The following is a 21143-nucleotide window of genomic DNA, read 5'->3' on the forward strand; positions in this document are numbered from 1 at the left end:
AAGTCTATTAAATAATAAGGGGCATAGAAAAGGTAGATAGTCAAAATCTTTTCCCAAAGGTAGGGGTGTCCATAATGAGGGGACATAGATTTAAGGTGAGAGGGGAGAGATACAAAAGGGTCCAGAGGGGCAGTTTTTTCACTCAAAAGGTGGTGAGTGTCTGGAACGAGCTGCCAGAGGCAGTAGTAGAGGCGGGTACAATTTTGTCTTTTAAAAAGCATTTGGACAGTTACATGGGTAAGATGGGTATAGAGGGATATGGGCCAAGTGCAGGAAATTGGGACTAGCTTAGCGGTATAAACTGGGCGACATGGACATGTTGGGCCGAAGGGCCTGTTTCCATGTTGTAAACTTCTATGACTCTAGTTCTATACTCTCCAGCCAGGGGAAACTTCCTCTCAGCATCCACCTTGTCAAGCCCTCTTAGAATCTTTTATGTTTCAATGAGATCACCTCTCATACTTCTAAACTCCAGAGAATATAGGCCATTCTACTCAATCTTTCCTCACAGGACAACCCTCTCAACGTTTGTTGCCCCTGTCTAGTGCACTGTACCACTCAGTTCCCCTCTCTTTTTTTAGTTTACAAATTCTTATAGAAATTGATCAGAAAAACTTCGAGAAAGTCGTCGACTGGTTCTTCGCTGTGATTTATTATAGCAGTAAATACAGAATGGAACAAAATGTTGAGTTGGTGAGATGAGCTGTCATTTAGAAAGATCTGCACTTGATGTGCAAGGAAGAAACAATGATGGAATCCATTTTGTTGACCTTACTGACACGCAATAATTGACCATTGTGTACATTCAGCCTCCCCAGCGTTTTAATTGTTTAAGGAAGGCTCATGGATAACTGGGGAATAGCTAAAGCTCAGTTGTTGAGCTTTGGACTTCAATTGACTTTGATTTAAAAGGAAAAAGTCTACATTGGCCCCATTATCTTTTACCCAAGGGTGGATAAAATGGTTGTGATTGCAGTTAAAAAAAAAACCTTCCCTACTTCTGGATTTACTCAGCATTGAAACTACAGACATTAATTGACACTTAATCAACTTGGATTGACCTTAGAAGCAAAAGCTCTTATAGTGATGGCTGAGTCTGAAAAAAAAACGGAGCACATCAGCAGAAAATTAATTTGCTTCACAGTAATTCAATAACAAAAAATAGATGTTAGTGACTCATTTTAACACCACTAACTTTTATATTACTTTTTTTTGTATTTAGAGCTCATTAGGATTTTAGTGTTATCCAACTATATCAACTTGCATTTATATAGTGCCTTTGACATAGTAAAATGTCCCAAGGTGGTTCACAGGAGCGTTATCAGATAAAATTTGACATTGAGCCATATAAAGAGATATTAGGACATGTGATCAAAAGCTTGGTCAATAAGATTTAAAGGAGGAGAGAGAGGCAGAGAGGTTTAGGAAGGGAATTTCAGGACTTAGGGCTAAGACAGCTGTTGGCACAGCTGCCAATGGTGGAGCATAGGAAAACGGGAAGACAAATTTTTGGGATTCATTTCCTTTAGTTAATCTCCAAATGATAGTTTTCACAAAGGGTAGCTTTAATAATTACGATTAAAGTGACATCACTTTAAAATAAAATCTTGTTTTCTTCAGTGCCAGCAATATTCTGTTTCCATGCATGAGGGGGAATCAGAATATACAAGAGTCAACTCGGCTCTCCCATGGCCTAACGCTATGTACAGTTCTAGTCATCGCACTACAGTGTGGACAAGAGTATACGGAGGAGAGCAACTAAACTACTACTGGAGATTAGGTACCTCAGCTACGAAGAAACAGTAAGGAAGCTGGGGATTTACATTGAAAGAAAGGCAACTCCAGGAAACCTTATCTCTTTTTTAGATTCTAAGGAGTGTCAATCAACCGAACTCTAATAGAAAGAAATAACTTATATTAATATGGTGCCTTTGAAGACCTCAGGATGTCCCAAAATGCTTTGCAGCCATTGAAGTACTTTTGAATTATAGTCACTATTGTAATGTAGGCAAACGTGGCAGTTAATTTGCGCACAGCAAGGTCCCACAAACAGCAATGAGATAAATGACCTGATAATCTATTCTAGTGATGCTGATTAAGCGATAAATGTTGGCCAGGACACCAGGCGAACTTCCCTGTGCTTCTTCAAATAGTGCCACCGGATCTTCTACATCCACCTCAGAGGGCAGCCAGAGCCTCAGTTTAAGAACATAAGAAATAGGAGCAGGAGTAGGCCAAACGGCCCCTCGAGCCTGCTCCGCCATTCAATAAGATCATGGCTGATCTGATCCTAACCTCAAATCTAAATTCACGTCCAATTTCCTGCCCGCTCCCCGTAACCCCGAATTCCCTTTACTTCTTGGAAACTGTCTATTTCGGTTTTAAATTTATTTAATGATGTAGCTTCCACAGCTTCCTGGGGCAGCAAATTCCACAGACCTACTACCCTCTGAGTGAAGAAGTTTCTCCTCATCTCAGTTTTGAAAGAGCAGCCCCTTATTCTAAGATTATGCCCCCTAGTTCTAGTTTCACCCATCCTTGGGAACATCCTTACCGCATCCACCCGATCAAGCCCCTTCACAATCTTATATGTTTCAATCAGATCGCCTCTCATTCTTCTGAACTCCAATGAGTAGAGACCCAATCTACTCAACCTCTCCTCATACGTCCACTCCCTCATCCCCGGGAGTAACCGAGTGAACCTTCTTTGTACTGCCTCGAGAGCAAGCATGTCTTTTCTTAAGTATGGACACCAAAACTGTATGCAGTATTCCAAGTGCAGTCTCACCAATACCTTATATAACTGCAGCAATACCTCCTTGTTTTTATATTCTATCCCCCTAGCAATAAAAGCCAACATTCCGTTGGCCTTCTTGATCACCTGCTGCACCTGCATACTAACTTTTTGATTTTCTTGCACCAGGACCCCCAGATCCCTTTGTACTGCAGTACTTTCCAGTTTCTCGCCATTAAGATAATAACTTGCTCTCTGATTTTTCCTGCCAAAGTGCATAACCTCACATTTTCCAATATTGTATGACATCTGCCAAATCTCTGCCCACTCACCCAGCCTGTCTGTATCCCCTTGTAGATTTTTTATGTCCTCCTCACTCTCTACTTTCCCTCCCATCTTTGTATCATCTGCAAACTTTGATATGTTACACTCGGTCCCCTCCTCCAAATCGTTAATATAGATTGTAAAGAGTTGGGGACCCAGCACCGACCCCTGCGGAACACCACTGGCTACTGGTTGCCAGTCTGAGAATGAACCATTTATCCCAACTCTCTGCTTCCTGTTAGATAACCAATCCTCCACCCATGCCAGAATATTACCCCCAATCCAGTGATTCTTTATCTTGAGCAATAATCTTTTATGTGGCACCTTGTCAAATGCCTTCTGGAAGTCTAAATACACTACGTCCACTGATTCCCCTTTATCCACCCTGTACGTTATGTCCTCACAGAACTCAAGCAAATTTGTCAGACATGACTTCCCCTTCATAAAGCCATGCTGACTTTGTCCTATTAAATTATGTTTATCCAAATGTTCCGCTACTATCTCCTTAATAATAGACTCCAAAATTTTACCCACCACAGATGTTAGGCTAACTGGTCTATAATTTCCAGCCTTCTGCCTACTACCCTTTTTAAATAAGGGTGTTACATTAGCAGTTTTCCAATCTGCCGGGACCTTTGCTGAGTCCAGAGAATTTTGGAAAATTATTACCAAAGCATCCACAATCCCTACTGCCACTTCCCTCAAGACCCTCGGATGTAAGCCATCAGGTCCAGGGGATTTATCCGCCTTGAGTCCCATTAATTTACTGAGTACCAATTCCTTAGTGATTTTAATCGTATTTAGCTCCTCCTCCCCCCCCAGAGCCCCCTGTTTGTCCAGTGTTGGGATATTCTTAGTGTCCTCTACCGTAAAGACTGAAACAAAATATTTGTTCAGCATTTTTGCCATCTCCATGTTTCCCACCATTAATTTCCTGGTCTCATCCTCTAAGGGACCTACGTTTGTCTTAGCCACCCTTTTTCTTTTTATATAACTGTAGAAACTCTTGCTATCTGTTTTTATATTTTTTGCTAATTTATTTTCATAATCTATCTTCACTTTCTTAATCAATCCTTTAGTTACTTTTTGCTGTCTTTTGAAGACTTCCCAATCTTCTATCCTCCCACTACGTTTGGCAACTTATATGTCCTTGTTTTTAGTCGGATACTATCCTTAATTTCTTTACTTAGCCACGGATGGCTGTCATTTCTTTTACACCCTCTTTTCCTCAGTGGAATATATATTTTTTGAAAGTTGTAAAATAACTCCTTAAATGAACACCAATGCTCATGTACCATCTTACCCTTTAATCTATTTTCCCAGTCCACTTTAAATCAATTCCGCTCTCATACCATCATAGTCTCCTTTATTCAAGCTCAGCACGCTTGTTTGAGAACCAACCTTCTCACCCTCTAATTGGATATGGAATGTAACCATGTTATGGTCACTCATTCCAAGGGGATCCTTAACTAGGACATTATTAATTAATCCTGGCTCATTACACAGGACCAGGTCCAAGGTTGCTTGCCCCCTTGTAGGATCAGTTACATACTGCTCAAGAAATCCATCCCTAATACACTCAATAAACTTTTCCTCAAGGCTGCCCTGCCCAATTTGATTTGCCCAGTTAATATGATAGTTAAAATCCCCCTCATCTCATCCGAAAGACGGCACCTAGAATCATAGAAAGGTTGCAGCTCGGAAGGAGGCCATTCGGCCCGTCGAGTCTGTGCCGGCTCTATGCAAGAGCAATCCAGCTAGTCCCATTCTCCTGCTCTATCCCCATAGCTCTGCAGTTTTTTTCCTTTCAAGTATTTATCCAATTCCCTTTTGAAGACCATGATTGAATCTGCCTCCACCACCCCCTCGAGCAGTGCATTCCAGATCCTAACCACTTGCTGTGTAAAAAAGTTTTTCCTCATGTCACCTTTGGTTCTTTTGCCAATCGCCTTAAATCTATGTCCTCTGGTTCCTGATCCTTCCGCCAATGGGAACAGTTTCTCTCTATCTACTCTGTCTAGAATCTGCATGATTTGGAATACCTCTATCAAATCTCCTCGCAACAGTCTCTGTTCCAAGAAGAACGACCCCAGCTTCTCCAGTCTATCCACGTAACTAAAGTTCTTCATCACTGGAATAATTCTAGTAAATCTCTTCTGCACCCTCTCTAAGGCCTTCACATCTTTCCTAAAGTGCAGTGCCCAGAACTGGACACAATACTTCAGCTGTGGCTGAACAAATGTTTTATAAAGATTCATCATGACTTCCTTGCTTTTGTACTCTATGCCTCTGTTTATAAAGTCCAGGATCCCGTATGCTTTTTTAACCACTTTCTCAACCTGTCCTTCCACCTTCAACGATTGTGCACATATACCCCCAGATCTCTCTGTTCCTGTACCCCTTTTAGAGTTGTGCCCTCTAGTTTATATTGCCTCTGCTCGTTCTTCCTACTGAAATGTATCACTTCGCATTTTTCTGCGTTAAATTTCATCTGCCACATGTCCACCCGTACCACCAGCCTGTCTATATCCTCTTGAAGTCTATCACTATCCTCCTCACTGTTTACTACCCTTCCAAATTTTGTGTCATCTGCAAATTTTGAAATTGTACCCTATACACACAAATCCAAGTCATTAATGTATATCAAAAAAAGCTGTAGTCCCAGCACTGACTCCTGGGGAACACCACTGTACATCTCCCTCCAGTCCGCAAAACAACCAGTCACCACTACTCTCTGTTTCCTGTCCCTTAGACAACTCTGTATCCATGTTGCTACTCCCCCTTTATTCCATGGGCCGCAATCTTGATGATAAGCGGCACGTTATCAAAAGCCTTTTGAAAGTCCATATACACCACATCAACTGCATTGCCCTCATCTACCCTCTCTGTTACCTCATCAAAAAACTCCATCAGGTTAGTTAAACACGATTTGCCTTTAACAAATCCATGCTGGCTTTCCATAATCAATCCACACTCGTCCAAGTGACTGTTCATTCTGGCCCGGATATCGTTTCTAAAAGTTTCCCCACCACTGAGGTTAAACTGACTGGCCTATAGTTGCTGGGTTTATCCTTTTGAACAAGGGTGTAACATTTGCAATTCTCTAGTCCTCTGGCACCACCCCCTTACCTACGGATGTTTGGAAGATTATGGCCAGTACCTCCGCAATTTCCACCCTTACTTCCCTCAGCAACCTAGGATGCATCCCATCCGGACCGGGTGACTTTAAGTACATCTAGCCTTTCTCGTACCTCTTTTTTATCAATTTTTAACCCATCCAGTATCTCAACTATATCTTCCTTTACTGAGACTCTGGCAGCAACTTTTTCCTTGGCAAAGACAGATGCAAAGTACTCATTTAGTACCTCGGCCATGCCCTCTGCCTCCATGAGTAGATCTCCTTTATGGTCCCTAGGTGGCCCCACCCCTCCTCTTACTATCCGTTTACTGTTTACATGCCTGTAGAAGACTTTTGGATTCCTTTTTATGTTGGCCGCCAGTCTAATCTCATACTCTCTCTTTGCCCCCTCTTATTTCCTTTTTCACTTACTCTCTGAACTTTCTATATTCTGCCTGGTTCTCACTTGTGTTATCAACCTGACATCTGTCATATGCCCCTTTTTTCCATTTCATTTTACTCACTCTCTCTTTTGTCATTAGTTGGCCTACCTTTCTGCCTCGGGGGAATGTACCTGGATTGTACCCGAACCATCTCCTCATTAAATGCCGCCCACTGTTCAATTACAGTTTTGCCTGCCAATCTTTGATTCCAATTTATCCAGACCAGATCTGTTCTCATCTCATTGAAATTGGCCGTCCTCCAATTGAGTATTTTTACTTTAGAGTGGTCCTTGTCCTTTTCCATAGCTATTCTAAACCTTATGATACTATGATCACTGCTCCCTAAATGCTGCCCCACTGACACTTGCTCCACTTGGCCCGCCTCGTTCCCTAGAACCAAATCCAGCAATGCCTCTTTCCTCGTTGGACCGGTAACGTACTGGTCAAGAAAGTCATCCTGAACACATTTCAAAAATTCCTCCCCCTCTTTGCCCCTTACATTATTATTGTTATCCCAGTCTATTTAGGATAGTTTAAGTCTCCCGTTATCACTACTCTATAGCTTTTGCACCTCTTTGTAATTTCCCTGCAAATTTGCTCCTCCAACTCCTTCCCACTAGTTGGTGGCCTGTAGAATACACCCAGAAGTATAATGGCACCTCTTTTATTTCTTAACCCTAACCAAATAGATTCTGCCCTTGACCCCTCCAGAACATCCTCTCTCTCCAGTGCTGCAATATTCTCCGTAATCAATACTGCCATCCCCCCTCCTTTCTTTCCTTCCCCATCTTTCCTGAAGTGGAGATGCCGGTGATGGACTGGGGTTGACAATTGTAAACAATTTTACAACACCAAGTTATAGTCCAGCAATTTTATTTTAAATTCACAAGCTTTCGGAGACTTCCTCCTTCCTCAGGTAAATGTTTCAGGAGCTCCTTGAAGCCTACGCATTTATACATATAGAACAATACATGGGGCTCGAATTTAGCAGGCCTGCGGGTTCCCAGCGGGTGGTCCTCCGGGAGCGTCGAAAACGCGAACGGCGAAATTAGTGGGTTGCCCACGCGATCGTAGCAGGCAACCCACTAATAGGATCCAATTACCTGCTCCTCCGGGGTCCACGGCGCTGGCCTGCGCGTCGGGCGGGCTGCGCATGCGCAGTACGATCTGTCAGCTGGAGGCTCTCTCGTTAAAGGGGCAGTCCTCCACTGACAGATGCTGCAACCAATGGGACAAATTGCAGCATGGAGCACCCCAGGGGGAAGGCTGCTCCCAGTTTAATGATGCCTCACCCCAGGTATCATCAGATGGGGTGAGGAGGAGGGGGAGGACACAGATCTTCCCCCCGGCGGGCGGGAGGAAGCGGCCTGCCTCTGCCACCAAGAAGGCCTGGCTCGAGGTGGCAGAGGGGGTCACCTGCACCACCAACATATCGCCCACCTGCATACAGTGCAGGAGGCGCTGCAATGACCGCAGTAGGTCAGCCACAGTGAGAACACGAAGTCTTTCCACTACACTCCGTCTGCCACAACACTGCCCCCACCCCAAATCTCCTTCGGCACCGCCAACACTATTCTGTCACATCACCCTTCATGCCCACTCAAACCCCATCCTCATCTTACCTCCACCTACTCACCTCGCCAGTACTCATCCTGCCACTAACACGCGACCCAATCCTCATACAATCTCATGGCTCCATCCCATACTCACCCTCTCGTGCATCTCCCTCACGGCCAGCCTCACTCAACCTGCCACCACCTGTGCTGCAGCCACAGGGCATGCATTACATATGTGCAGTAGGCAGGGTAAGGCAAACGTCTCGTCAGCATGAAGGGGGTGCACAAGGGTGTCTGAGGGTTTGTCATGGGTGTTACCCATATTGAATTTCAGAGCCACAAACAGCACACATTATATTGACACCACCACTGCCATGTCTCCGCGAATCCTGTCCATTGTGTCCAATAATGCCCGCTCCTGGGTATCACTATGAGGACCCACCACTGATGCCACCCATCGTGTTACTGCAGAGTAGGTGCAGGTGTATTTGCAGGGCTCGTCCGCGCAGACAACTGAGAGACATCGGCGGTGTTGCCGGCTGCACCCTGGAAGGATGCGGAGGAGAAGGTGTGGAGGACAGTGGTGACTTTGCCAGCGACAGGTAAGCAGTTGGTGCTGGGGCCAGCCAGGAGCAGCTCGGCATGAAAGAGGCTGCAGATCTCCACGACTACATGTCGAGCGAATCTGCGCCTCCCTGTGCACTGCTGCTTGGAGAGGTCCGGGGAGCTGCGCCTCGGTCTGTGGACCCTGTGGCGAGGGTAGTGCCCTCTGCGACGCGTCTCTCTCTGCGGTAGCCCTCCCTCCTGCTGTGCAGGTGGGCGTGCAACCACACCGTGTTGGGGGGATCCACGTCTCTGCGGCGGACGGCGTGGACTGCGAGGCTGCTGGTGGTGGTCATGCTCTTCGTCCTCCGAGGGTGTCCACACACCACCCAACTGGCAGGTGTTGGTCTGAGGGGTTGTGCAGGGTAGGTGTGTGGGTCCTCGGACTGGGGCTGCGGTTTCGTGTCGGTCTGTCCTCTGGCTTGGCCGGGGGGTGGTGGGGGGCAGGGGTTGCCCTATGTGACGCGGTGGCCTCCTGCGTGGGTGAGGGCGCTCCCCCGTGGAGCGCACCTTGGCACCTGCCACAGGCTGCTGGCTGCAACACGCCTGGTTTGAAGGGTCCTGTTTCCCCCAGTGTGGGAAACTGACTGCTTTGAACGTAAAATCCCACACTTCCTCTTTTGACAGCTGCTTCAGCTCATTAACTGACCACAACGAGCAAGTTAAGTACTCTCAAGTGGAACCCCGCTGGCTTTAATTGCCAGCGGGATTCCCACCAGCGGGGCTTGCGCGCGCAGCCCCGCACGTCAGCGCGGTACCCGGAAGTGGCCGGGATTTCGTCCGAATCCGGTCACGTGATCGGAGATCGGGATTTTCGGGGGCCCCCCGCTGGAAACCCGCAGGTAACCCGACCCTAAAATCGAGCCCATGGTGTTTACAGACTGCCCCTGCAACCGCCCGTTGCCAAGGCAATCACCGTGTTCAGACAGAGAGGTGTCACCTGCAGAACCCCCTTGGTGTTGTAAAATTGTTTACAATCTTTCCTGAACACCTTGTATCTGGCAGTGCAGCACTTCCTCAGTACTGCACTAATAAATTGTTTTACATAACCACAAACTCTGTAACCAGGGGCATAGACTCAAGCTCAGAGGAGTGTTAGTGAACAGACTGTTTAGACTTAACTATTTAGCATGAGGTGTGGCAAATGTATGGAAAGACTGTTTAGGGAGGTAGGTAATCTCAGAAAATTCAACAGTGAAAGAAGTGATTGAGGGCGTAAGTGACAGAGTAGAGTGTAGTATTTCTGAACCTTGGAACCAGCAAGATGGATCACAATTGTTTTTTTCCATTCCTGCGCTTTGCTATTTAAAGGCATCATCCAGTTTAACAACGTAAGTCAAAAGGTCACAGGTTTCATTCTTGGGCTTGGAATTTTATACTTCCTGCCCCAGGACAGCTAGGAAAGGACTTCCACCCACAGTTCTGAACCTGATCCATTTTTCAGGGTCGGAGCTCCCACCAGCAAGAGGGAGCTCACTGCTGACAACAGGGAAAATTCTATCAGGACTGTCGCTACAGCCAAAGAAGCAGGACAGGTTAAAGAGCCCTGAAAATCAAGGAGGGACCTACAGGTTTTAACACCCCTGATGCTATTCCAACTAAGTTGAGTTAACTTAGCACAGACTGGAAATTGAACCTAGGATCTCGTTGGCTTATTTGCCCTACTGGAACACTAGGGAGTTCTGTTACCAACTGAGCTATTGTAGAATTGATTACCTAAATCTGGGCAAGGTTTGAACAGGGGAGATCTTCAGGAACACATTTACGAGGTCTCTACATAGTGACCAGAGGAATTGTTAGCCTCTGCTGTCTATTTAAATAATAACCAAGAGAGGCAATTTTATGTAGCCTCACCACTAATATTTCACTGTGGATTTTTTGGACACATGCAGTGTTCAGGAGAAGCTATTAACAGTAATTACAGAAAAAAAATTAAACCTATACTAGAAATTATGTTCAGCAATATTAACTTATGAATGCATAATTTGTTTGTGTGAAATTCCTTTGTCTGCTATTTTAGTGGGCAGGTAAACCCATTTACCTATCCTTATATAAAGTCTTCTATCTAGCAAGCATGTCACACTTGACACTTCACACACAAGTGCATCAACAAGAGTTTTTTTTTAAAAAGGCCGTCATTTTTGTGCTGGTTTCTCCTGACTTGCAGCCTGCAATTTACAAACACCTCCTAATCTCCAAATTCCCTTTACCTGGAAAAAAAATTAACTTCCAATTGAAAGTTCAGTACTTAAAGGGACAATTAGGCCTACAAATTGGACCTCATAAAACATGCACAGCGAGAGCCAATTTTGGGGAACAACATCCTGCGCCCCAAGTTCGCCTGAAAGATCTCCGACCGATATTGGGTTGACCCATTTTTCAGGAGTTCGAGGCCACCACCTAAAACAGGCATTAGGTCTCTTGCATATGCTAATGATGGGTTTAATACCTGTTCTAGGACCCTTCTTAGAAGTTGTTCTACCCTGAGTGGATGGGTTCTAGCAGGCGGCCACCACCAAAAGAGCAAGTAAAAGAAAAATGTTTTCATATTGATGTGGAGCCAGGAGGAGCAGGAGTGCTCCTCCCTGCTTCACGGCACTCCTGCCGGTTGCAATCGGCTCCCTCCCGCTGTCCTCGCCACCCCGGCACTTGCCAGAGGCCATTGCCAGCTAGCCAGGCGGCCCGAAATATAATGCTGCAGAAGGGTGAGCTGCCTGTGGAGGCGCGACAGATGCCGGATGCTCGCCCAGATTATTCTGATGAGGCCCAAAGCAACAAAAAAAAACTGATTAACTGGTCACTTCCTGGTTGTTTCTGGGACCTTGCTGCATGCAAATTGACTTCTGTGTTTGCCTACAAAAGAACATCACTACACTTGAAGACTAATTCATTAGCAATGAAGCACTTTGGGATGTCCTGAGGTCCTGCAAGTTCAAAAGAATTTCATCGAAAAGCTCATTCACATGTGAACATTTGCACTGTGTAATTTCAAGGCCATAATCTCTTTATTATAAGATGCACTTATGCCAATCTGTTTTTCTGAGCAGGTTAATTTTGTCTTTCTCTTCAACATTGTGAGGATCCTGATGACTAAGCTGAGGGCATCGACCACATCCGAGACAATGCAGTACAGGTAAATGAAACCAAGGCAGCCATTAAGTAGGTGCTGAGTCCAATTTCTCTTTGGGTTGACAAATTGGAACCATTGATAAATACAATGACCATCTTTGTGTATATTTGTTTATCAATTTATTCGTACTGATCAAGGTGATGAATATCCAAGCCGAATTTGAATATATCTTCTATTTCTGGCTCCCGTTATTAGTAATATCAATATCAGTGCTTGTTACTCCTTATCCTAGTCATTAATATATATTAGAAGTAGCAAGGGCTCCAGGTAGCAATAGGGTTATGAATGAAATTCCGACTCATAGGGCTCGATTTTCGGACATCCGAGCCGGCAGGTTCGTGGCGGGGGGGCTCCGAAAATCATGGATTCCCGGGGCGGGTCCGGAGCCCGGCTCCAACCCGCCCACTTCCGGGTTCCCAAGTGACGCACTTAGATGCGCGCGCAGCCCCCGCATGCGGGACTCCCACCGGCAATTAAAGCCGGCGGGATCCCACTTTAACCAATTAATTAGATAGTTCAGGTCGTTTGCAGACCTGATTTGTAGGATATTTTAGGAGGGGTGGGATTTTCAACTCAATTGAGACTGTTTCCCAGTTGAAATGGACGTGTTGCAGCCATCAGCCTATGGCAGCTGCAAAGTTCCATTTGACAGGTGGTGGAGGGGAGAGACCCTCAATCATTGCAGGAGGCCACTCTCACTTTGGACAAAGTTTGGCCTGCACCACCCTCCTCCTAACAATAAAATTCACAAACTTGCAACCTCAACCCCGGTGTGCAGACACATTTACCTACCCCCCTCAAATGTACATCTTCTGGATGGGGGCCGCCATAGCTGCAGTCATGACCTCCTCGGAGGGCGAACAGCATCACCAGCCACGCCGTCCACGTCTGACACGTGGAGCTCCACGACACAGTGCTGTGACACATCCACCTGCACAGCAGGAGGGAGGGCAACCGCAGAGAGAGATGCATCGCAGAAGGCACTACCCTCGCGACAGGGTCTATAGACCGAGGCTCAGCTTCCTGGACCTCTCTGAGCAGCAGTGCACACGGAGGCTCAGAGTCACTCGACATGTAGTCGTGGACATCTGCAGCCTCCTTCATGCCGAGCTGCTCCCGGCTGGCCCGAGCACCATCTTCTTACCTGTCGCTGTCAAAGTCACCACTGCCCTCAACAACTTCTCCTCCGCATCCTTCTAGGGTGCCACCAGGGACATCGCCGACGTCTCTCAGTCGTCTGCACAAAAGAGCCCTGCAAATACACCTACACCCACTCTGCAGTGACACAATGGGTGGCATCAGGTGTGGGTCTTCATGGTGATCCTCAGGAAAGGGCATTGTTGCACAAACCAGACAAGATTTGCAAAGACGTGGCAGTAGTGGTGACAATATAATATGTCATGTGAGTTGATCATAAATCAAATATAAGTAAAAACCATGACAAACTCTCAAACACCCTTGTGCATCCCCTTCATGCTCCCGACACGTTTGCCTTACGTTTCCTACTGCACATATGTGATGCATGCCCTGTGGCTGCAGCACAGGTAGTGGCAGGTTGGGTGAGGCTGACCGTGAAAGAGATGCATGAGAGGGTGAGCATGAGACGGAGCCATGAGATTGTATGAGGATTAGGTGGAGTGATAGTGGTGGGATGAGTACTGGCGAGGTGAGTAAGTGCAGGTAAGATGAGGATGAGCTTTGAGTGGGTGTGAGGAGTGATGTGACAGAGTAGTGTTGGCAGTGCAGAAGGAGATGTGGGGTGGGGGCGGTGATGTGGCAGACGGAGTGTAGGGGAATGAGTAAGTGTACTCACTTCGGCTGACCTACTTAGGTCATTGCAGCGCCTCCTGCACTGTATGCAGGTGCGTGATATGTTGATGGTGCTGGTGACCTCCTCTACCACCTCGAGCCAGGCCTTTGTGGTGGCAGAGGCAGGCCACTTCCTCCCGTCCGCCGGGGGGAAGATCTCTGTCCTCCCCCTCCTCCTCACCCCATCTAATGATACCTGGAGTGAGGCATCATTAAACCTGTGAGCAGCCTTCCCCCTGGGCTGCTCCATGCTGTAATTTTGGCTCCTTTCTGCAGTATCAGTCAGTGGAGGACTGCCCCTTTAAATAGGGCTCCTCCAGCTGACAGCCTATAATGCGGCTGTGCAGTCCGCCTGCTGCGCAGCTTTCCAGTGCGAAACTCGGAAGCCAAGGTTAGTGCCTTCAATTAGGCTGCGATTGTGTGCAGAGCACCCCAAATTCACTGGGCGCGTTACCCACGCGCCCAGTCGATCTCCCACTGCCAACCTGCCTCCCTCCTAAAATCGAGCCCATAATCTCTTTCAACCTTGAAAAATTCCCACTTATGGTTACCCTCTGTTTACTGTTTTTAAGCCAACTGTCCATCAAACACCATACTTTATCTCTATTTGTGATACTTTCACTTGGCCATTAACCACAGATGTGAGACCTTGTCAAACGCTTTCTGAAAATTCAGCTTTATAATGTCAACAAGTACATGATATCACAGGTGAGGTACAGTGCAGGTTAGATACTTTGTAAAGTTCCTTCTACTGTTTCCTAACAATGCACCTTAACCACAGCCTCAAAGAAGCAACCCTCCATGTGTCATTTCCATTTGTCACAGCAGCCATCTGACAACTCTCAAAGGAAGCCTCAGAATTTCACAGCACATGCTGAATTATGATTTGTTTTGTGCTGTCGATTTTAAGGACTGGGTTGAGATTTCCCAAATTAGTTTCCTGAAGGAACACAGGTTGAATGGCCGAGTCCTGTTCCTATCAAGCCTGTTCTTCCATTCAGTTTGATCTTATCTGATCTGTACTTTAATGCCATTTACCTGACTTTGCTCCGTATCATAGAAACATAGAAACATAGAAAATAGGAGCTGGAGTAGGCCATTCGGCTCTTCGAGCCTGCTCTGCCATTCAATATAGAATCATAGAATCATAGAAGTTTACAACATGGAAACAGGCCCTTCGGCCCAACATGTCCATGTCGCCCAGTTTATACCGCTAAGCTAGTCCCAATTGCCTGCACTTGGCCCATATCCCTCTATACCCATCTTACCCATGTAACTGTCCAAATGCTTTTTAAAAGACAAAATTGTACCCGCCTCTACTACTGCCTCTGGCAGCTCGTTCCAGACACTCACCACCCTTTGAGTGAAAAAATTGCCCCTCTGGACCCTTTTGTATCTCTCCCCTCTCACCTTAAATCTATGCCCCCTCGTTATAGACTCCCCTACCTTTGGGAAAAGATTTTGACTATCTACCTTATCTATGCCCCTCATTATTTTATAGACTTCTATAAGATCACCCCTTAACCTCCTACTCTCCAGGGAAAAAAGTCCCAGTCTATCTAACCTCTCCCTATAAGTCAAACCATCAAGTCCCGGCAGCATCCTAGTAAATCTTTTCTGCACTCTTTCTAGTTTAATAATATCCTTTCTATAATAGGGTGACCAGAACTGTACACAGTATTCCAAGTGTGGCCTTACTAATGTCTTGTACAACTTCAACAAGACATCCCAACTCCTGTATTCAATGTTCTGACCAATGAAACCAAGCATGCCGAATGCCTTCTTCACCACCCTATCCACCTGTGACTCCACTTTCAAGGAGCTATGAACCTGTACTCCTAGATCTCTTTGTTCTATAACTCTCCCCAACGCCCTACCATTAATGGAGTAGGTCCTGGCCCGATTCGATCTACCAAAATGCATCACCTCACATTTATCTAAATTAAACTCCATCTGCCATTCATCGGCCCACTGGCCCAATTTATCAAGATCCCGTTCTTCACTGTCCACAATGCCACCAATCTTGGTGTCATCTGCAAACTTACTAACCATGCCTCCTAAATTCTCATCCAAATCATTAATATAAATAACAAACAACAGCGGACCCAGCACCGATCCCTGAGGCACACCGCTGGTTACAGGCCTCCAGTTTGAAAAACAACCCTCTACAACCACCCTCTCAAAAGATAAGAGGATCAGCCATGATCATTTTTGTGAGGTAAGCTCCTTGATACCCTTACCTAAAAAAAAAGTATTTATCTCCATCTTGAAAATTTCAGTTGACCCAGCATCAGGGAGTTCCAGATTTCCATTACTCTCTGTGTGGAAAAAGTGCTTCCTGATTTCACTCCTGAATGACTTAGCTCCAATTTTAAAATTATGTCCCCTTGTTCTAGATTCCCCCCCAGAGGAAATCCTTACATCTAGCCAAGAGAGATTTTCATCCTACCAGTCTGAACTGGATTTAAAGCCAGGTTGAAGGGCTAAAAGCAATATAGGAATATTATGCTTTACCATATTTCCCATTTCCTTAATTGTAGGTCTGGTAGGGTAGTGGTTATGTAACTGGATTAGCAAGCCAGAGAATGTGAATTTAAATCCCACCATGGCAATTTGAGAATTTGAATTCAGTTTTAAAAAATCTAGAAATAAAAAGCTGGTATCAGCTGCATTAGGGTTAGGGTTTTTTTCATTCGTTCATGGGATGTGGGCGTCGATGGCGAGGCCGGCATTTATTGCCCATCCCTAATTGCCCTTGAGAAGGTGGTGGTGAGCCACGTTCTTGAACCGCTGCAGTCCGTGTGGTGAAGGTTCTCCCATAGTGCTGTTAGGAAGGGAGTTCCAGGATTTTGACCCAGCGACGATGAAGGAACGGCGATATATTTCCAAGTCGGGATGGTGTGTGACTTGGAGGGGAACTTGCAGGTGGTGTTGTTCCCATGTGCCTGCTGCTCTTGTCCTTCGAGGTGGTAGAGGTCGCAGATTTGGAAGGTGCTGTCGAAGAAGCCTTGGCGAGTTGCTGCAGTACATCCTGTGGATGGTACACACTGCAGCCACTGTGCGCTGGTGGTGAAGGGAGTGAATGTTTAGGGTGGTGGATGGGGTGCCAATCAAGCGGGCTGCTTTGTCCTGGATGGTGTTGAGCTTCTTGAGTGTTGTTGGGGCTGCACTCATCCAAGCAAGTGGAGAGTATTCCATCACACTCCTGACTTGTGCTTGTAGATGGTGGAAAGGCTTTGGGGAGTCAGGAGGTGAGTCACTCGCCGCAGAATACCCAGCCTCTGACCCGCTCTCGTAGCCACAGTATTTATATGGCTGGTCCAGTTAAGTTTCTGGTCAATAGTGACCCCCAGGATGTTGATGGTGGGGGATTCGGCGATGGTAATGCCGTTGAATGTCAAGGGGAGGTGGTTAGACTCTCTCTTGTTGGAGATGGTCATTGCCTTATCTGGCGCGAATGTTACTTGCCTCTTATGAGCCCAAGCCTGGATGTTGTCCAGATCTTGCTGCATGCGGGCTCGGACTGCTTCATTATTTGAGGGGTTGCGAATGGAACTGAACACTGTGCAGTCATCAGCGAACATCCCCATTTCTGACCTTATGATGGAGGGAAGGGCATTGATGAAGCAGCTGAAGATGGTTGGGCCTAGGACACTGCCCTGAGGAACTCCAGGGGCTGAGATGATTGGCCTCCAACAATCACTACCATCTTCCTTTGTGCTAGGTATGACTCCAGCGACTGGAGAGTTTTCCCCCTGATTCGCATTAACTTCAATTTTACTAGGGCTCCTTGGTGCCACACTCGGTCAAATGCTGCCTTGATGTCAAGGGCAGTCACTCTCACTTCACCTCTGGAATTCAGCTCTTTTGTCCATGTTTGGACCAAGGCTGTAATGAGGTCTGGAGCCGAGTGGTCCTGGCGGAACCTAAACTGAGCATCGGTGAGCAGGTTATTGGTGAGTAAATGCCGCTTGATAGCAATGTCAACGACACCTTCCATCACTTTCCTGATGATTGAGAGTAGACTGATGGGGCGGTAATTGGCCGGATTGGATTTGTCCTGCTTTTTGTGGACAGGACATACCTGGGCAATTTTCCACATTGTCGGGTAGATGCCCGTGTTGTAGCTGTACTGGAACAGCTTGGCTGGAGGCGCAGCTAGTTCTGGAGCACAAGTCTTCAGCACTACAGCTGAGATGTTGTCGGGGCCCATAGCCTTTGCTGTATCCAGTGCACTCAGCCGTTTCTTGGTATCACGTGGAGTGAATCGAATTGACTGAAGACTGGCTTCTGTGATGGTGGGGATATCGGGAGGAGGCCGAGATGGATCATCCACTCGGCACTTCTGGCTGAAGATGGTTGCAGACGCTTCAGACTTGTCTTTTGCACTCACGTGCTGGACTCCGCCATCATTGAGGATGGGGATGTTTGCAGAGCCTCCTCCTCCCATTAGTTGTTTAATTGTCCACCACCATTCACGACTGGATGTGGCAGGACTGCAGAGCTTTGATCTGATCTGTTGGTTGTGGAATTGCTTAGCTCTGTCTATAGCATGTTGCTTCCGCTGTTTATCATGCATGTAGTCCTGAGTTGTAGCTTCACCAGGTTGGCACCTCATTTTTAGGTACGCCTGGTGCTGCTCCTGGCGTGCTCTTCTACACTCCTCATTGAACCAGGGTTGATCCCCTGGCTTGTTGGTAATGGTAGAGTGAGGAATATGCCGGGCCATGAGGTTACAGATTGTGCTGGAATACAATTCTGCTGCTGCTGATGGCCCACAGCGCCTCAAGGATGCCCAGTTTTGAGCTGATAAATCTGTTCTGAATCTATCCCATTTAGCACGGTGGTAGTGCCACACAACACGTTGGATGGTGTCCTCACTGCGAAGACAGGACTACGTCTCCACGAGGACTGTGCGGTGGTCACTCTTACCAATACTGTCATGGACAGATGCATTTGCGACAGGTAGATTGGTGAGGACGAGGTCAAGTACATTTTTCCCACGTGTTGGTTCGCTCACCACCTGCCGCAGGCCCAGTCTGGCAGCTATGTCCTTCAGGACTCGGCCAGCTCGGTCAGTAGTGGTACTACCGAGCCACTCTTGGTGATGGACATTGAAGTCCCCCACCCAGAGTACATTTTGTGCCCTTGCTACTCTCAGTCCTTCCTCCAAGTGGTGCTCAATGTGGAGGAGGACTGATTCATCAGCTGAGGGAGGACGGTAGGTGGTAATCAGCAGGAGGTTTCCTTGCCCATGTCTGACCTGATGCCATGAGATTTCATGGGGTCCGGAGTCAATGTTGAGGAGTCCGGGGGCCACTCCCTCCTGACTATATATCACTGTACCGCCACCTCTGGTGCGTCTGTCCTGCCAGTGGGACAGGACATACCCAGGAGATGGTGATGGAAGAGTCTGGGACGTTGGCTGAAAGGTATGATTCTGTGAGTATGGCTATGTCAGGCTGTTGCTTGACTAGTCTGTGGGACAGCTCTCCCAATTTTGGCACAAGTCCCCAGTTGTTAGTGAGGAGGACTTTGCAGGGTCGACTGAGCTTGGTTTGCCGTTCTCGTGTCCGGTGCCTAGTGGTCCGATGGTTTTATTCTTATTATGACTTTTCGTAGCGAGATTTTACAACTGATTGACTTGCTGGGCCATTTCAGAGGGCAATTAAGAATCAACCACATTGCTGTGTGTCAGGAGTCACATTATGGCCAGACCGTAAGGACGGCAGATTTCCTTCCCTAAAGGTTCGGGTTAGGTTTCACCATAAAGCTGTCGGATTGTCGTAAAAACCCAACTGTTTCACTCATGTCCTTTTGGGAAGGAAACCTGCTGTCCTTACCCAGTCTAGCCTATATGTGACACTTGTCCCACACCAATGTGGTTGACTGTTAACTGCCCTCTGAAGTGGCTTAGCAAGCCATTCAGGGCAAGTAGGGATAAGCAATAAATTGCAAGTGATGCCTGCATCCTGAGAATGTGATTGGGGCTTTCCTACTATCACTTACTGTGGAAAATCATATGCATTCATTGACCTGACTTTGGCCTCCCTCCTTTCATATTTTGGTTGCGATGGGTATCAGACATTTAGATTTCCACTTTATAGAAAACATGCCCACGACATCAGAACTGCAATGCACATTCAGTAGCCAGTAGATTAAATTTAATGAAAAATATTCATGAGGGTAATGGAGCCAGATTTAACACGTTCTGGTCTATAACTGGATGAGCAAAGTCATAGGTTGAGTGAGATTCAAATTGAACATGTCATCATTCTGAATGATCTCCCCATTTTCTATGCCTCTCTAAAAATTTGAATCTGTTGTGGAAATCACTTAAAGTGCGAATATGCTGACCTCAGCAGAATATTAAAAGCATCAACACTTCAAGGAAATTAGATGTTTTTGAGGAAGTGATGTGAACTGTGAAGGATGTGCTGCCTACCAGTGAACTCCGATAGTGCTGCCAATCCGTTCAACATCTAAGTAACACACATTGAATTTCAGTCAAGCAATGTACACCACTTAGTGCTTGTCTATTCTGTATACAGAAGAAGATTTCTCTGTTAAAAAGCAACTGGGTAGGATGGTACAGTGGCATAGTATGTTGGAACTCCATTGGCGCCATGTTCAGGGAGTGGTAAGATGCTGGATCGGCCCATGTGAATCCCCCCGCGATTCCCCGTGCAGACAAAAAGATTTCCGCTGTGTGTTGAATATAGTGAAATCATAAACTCATTCTACATATATTGCACAGAAGAAATCTTCTTTCCCTGACCAGGCTGAATTACCAATTTTGACATGGTGTTATGGAAAAATGCCAAAAGCAGCAGCAGAATGCTTCCCAACCGCCAATCGTGGGGAATTAGATGGCTGCTTGAAAAAGAAGAATATTAAAGAATGGGATTAGACTAGGTGGTTCGTGTGGAGAAAAGCACCTGTGCGGACCTTACCTGCTGAACGGCCTGTTTCTGCGCTGGAACATGCTATAATGGTTCTGATTCTAGGAAAAGCAGAACATTGGAGGTCTCGACTCCTCCTGCACTGCTCACAGGGACCTCCGAGGAGTCAGTTATATAATGGTATTGCAGAGATCTGAGAACAAGTTAACTGACCTCATCACTTGAGGTGGTGGATGGCCAGAGAAGGGAATCTACCATCCCTACCTGGTCTACCTTATACATGACTGATTTCCACACTACATGGTTGCCTCTTAATGCCCCAATCTCACCTCTGATTCAGAAGGTTGTGGGTTCAAGCCCCACTCCAGAGACTGGAGCACAAAATCTAGGCTGACAATCCAGTGCTGTACTGAAGGAGTGCTGCACTGTTAGAGGTGCCGTCTTTTGGATGAGATGTTAAACTGAGGCCCCGTCTGCCTTCTCGTGTAGATGTAAAAGATCCCTTGGCATTGTTTGGAAAAGAG

General features: G+C 46.5%; 1 protein-coding gene across 1 annotated transcript in view; it reads left to right on the plus strand.

Moving 5' to 3' along the window:
- The window catches only part of LOC137311712 (corticotropin-releasing factor receptor 2-like), a 165203-nt gene that overhangs the window by 117035 nt on the left and 27025 nt on the right, over window positions 1-21143 (plus strand). Inside the window, exon 9 of the mRNA XM_067978757.1 lies at window positions 11826-11911. Within this exon, the coding sequence (XP_067834858.1) occupies window positions 11826-11911 (86 nt within the window). The remainder of the gene's footprint in view (window positions 1-11825; window positions 11912-21143) is intronic.

Source organism: Heptranchias perlo, chromosome 3 (assembly GCF_035084215.1).
Source record: "Heptranchias perlo isolate sHepPer1 chromosome 3, sHepPer1.hap1, whole genome shotgun sequence".
NCBI lineage: Eukaryota > Metazoa > Chordata > Chondrichthyes > Hexanchiformes > Hexanchidae > Heptranchias > Heptranchias perlo.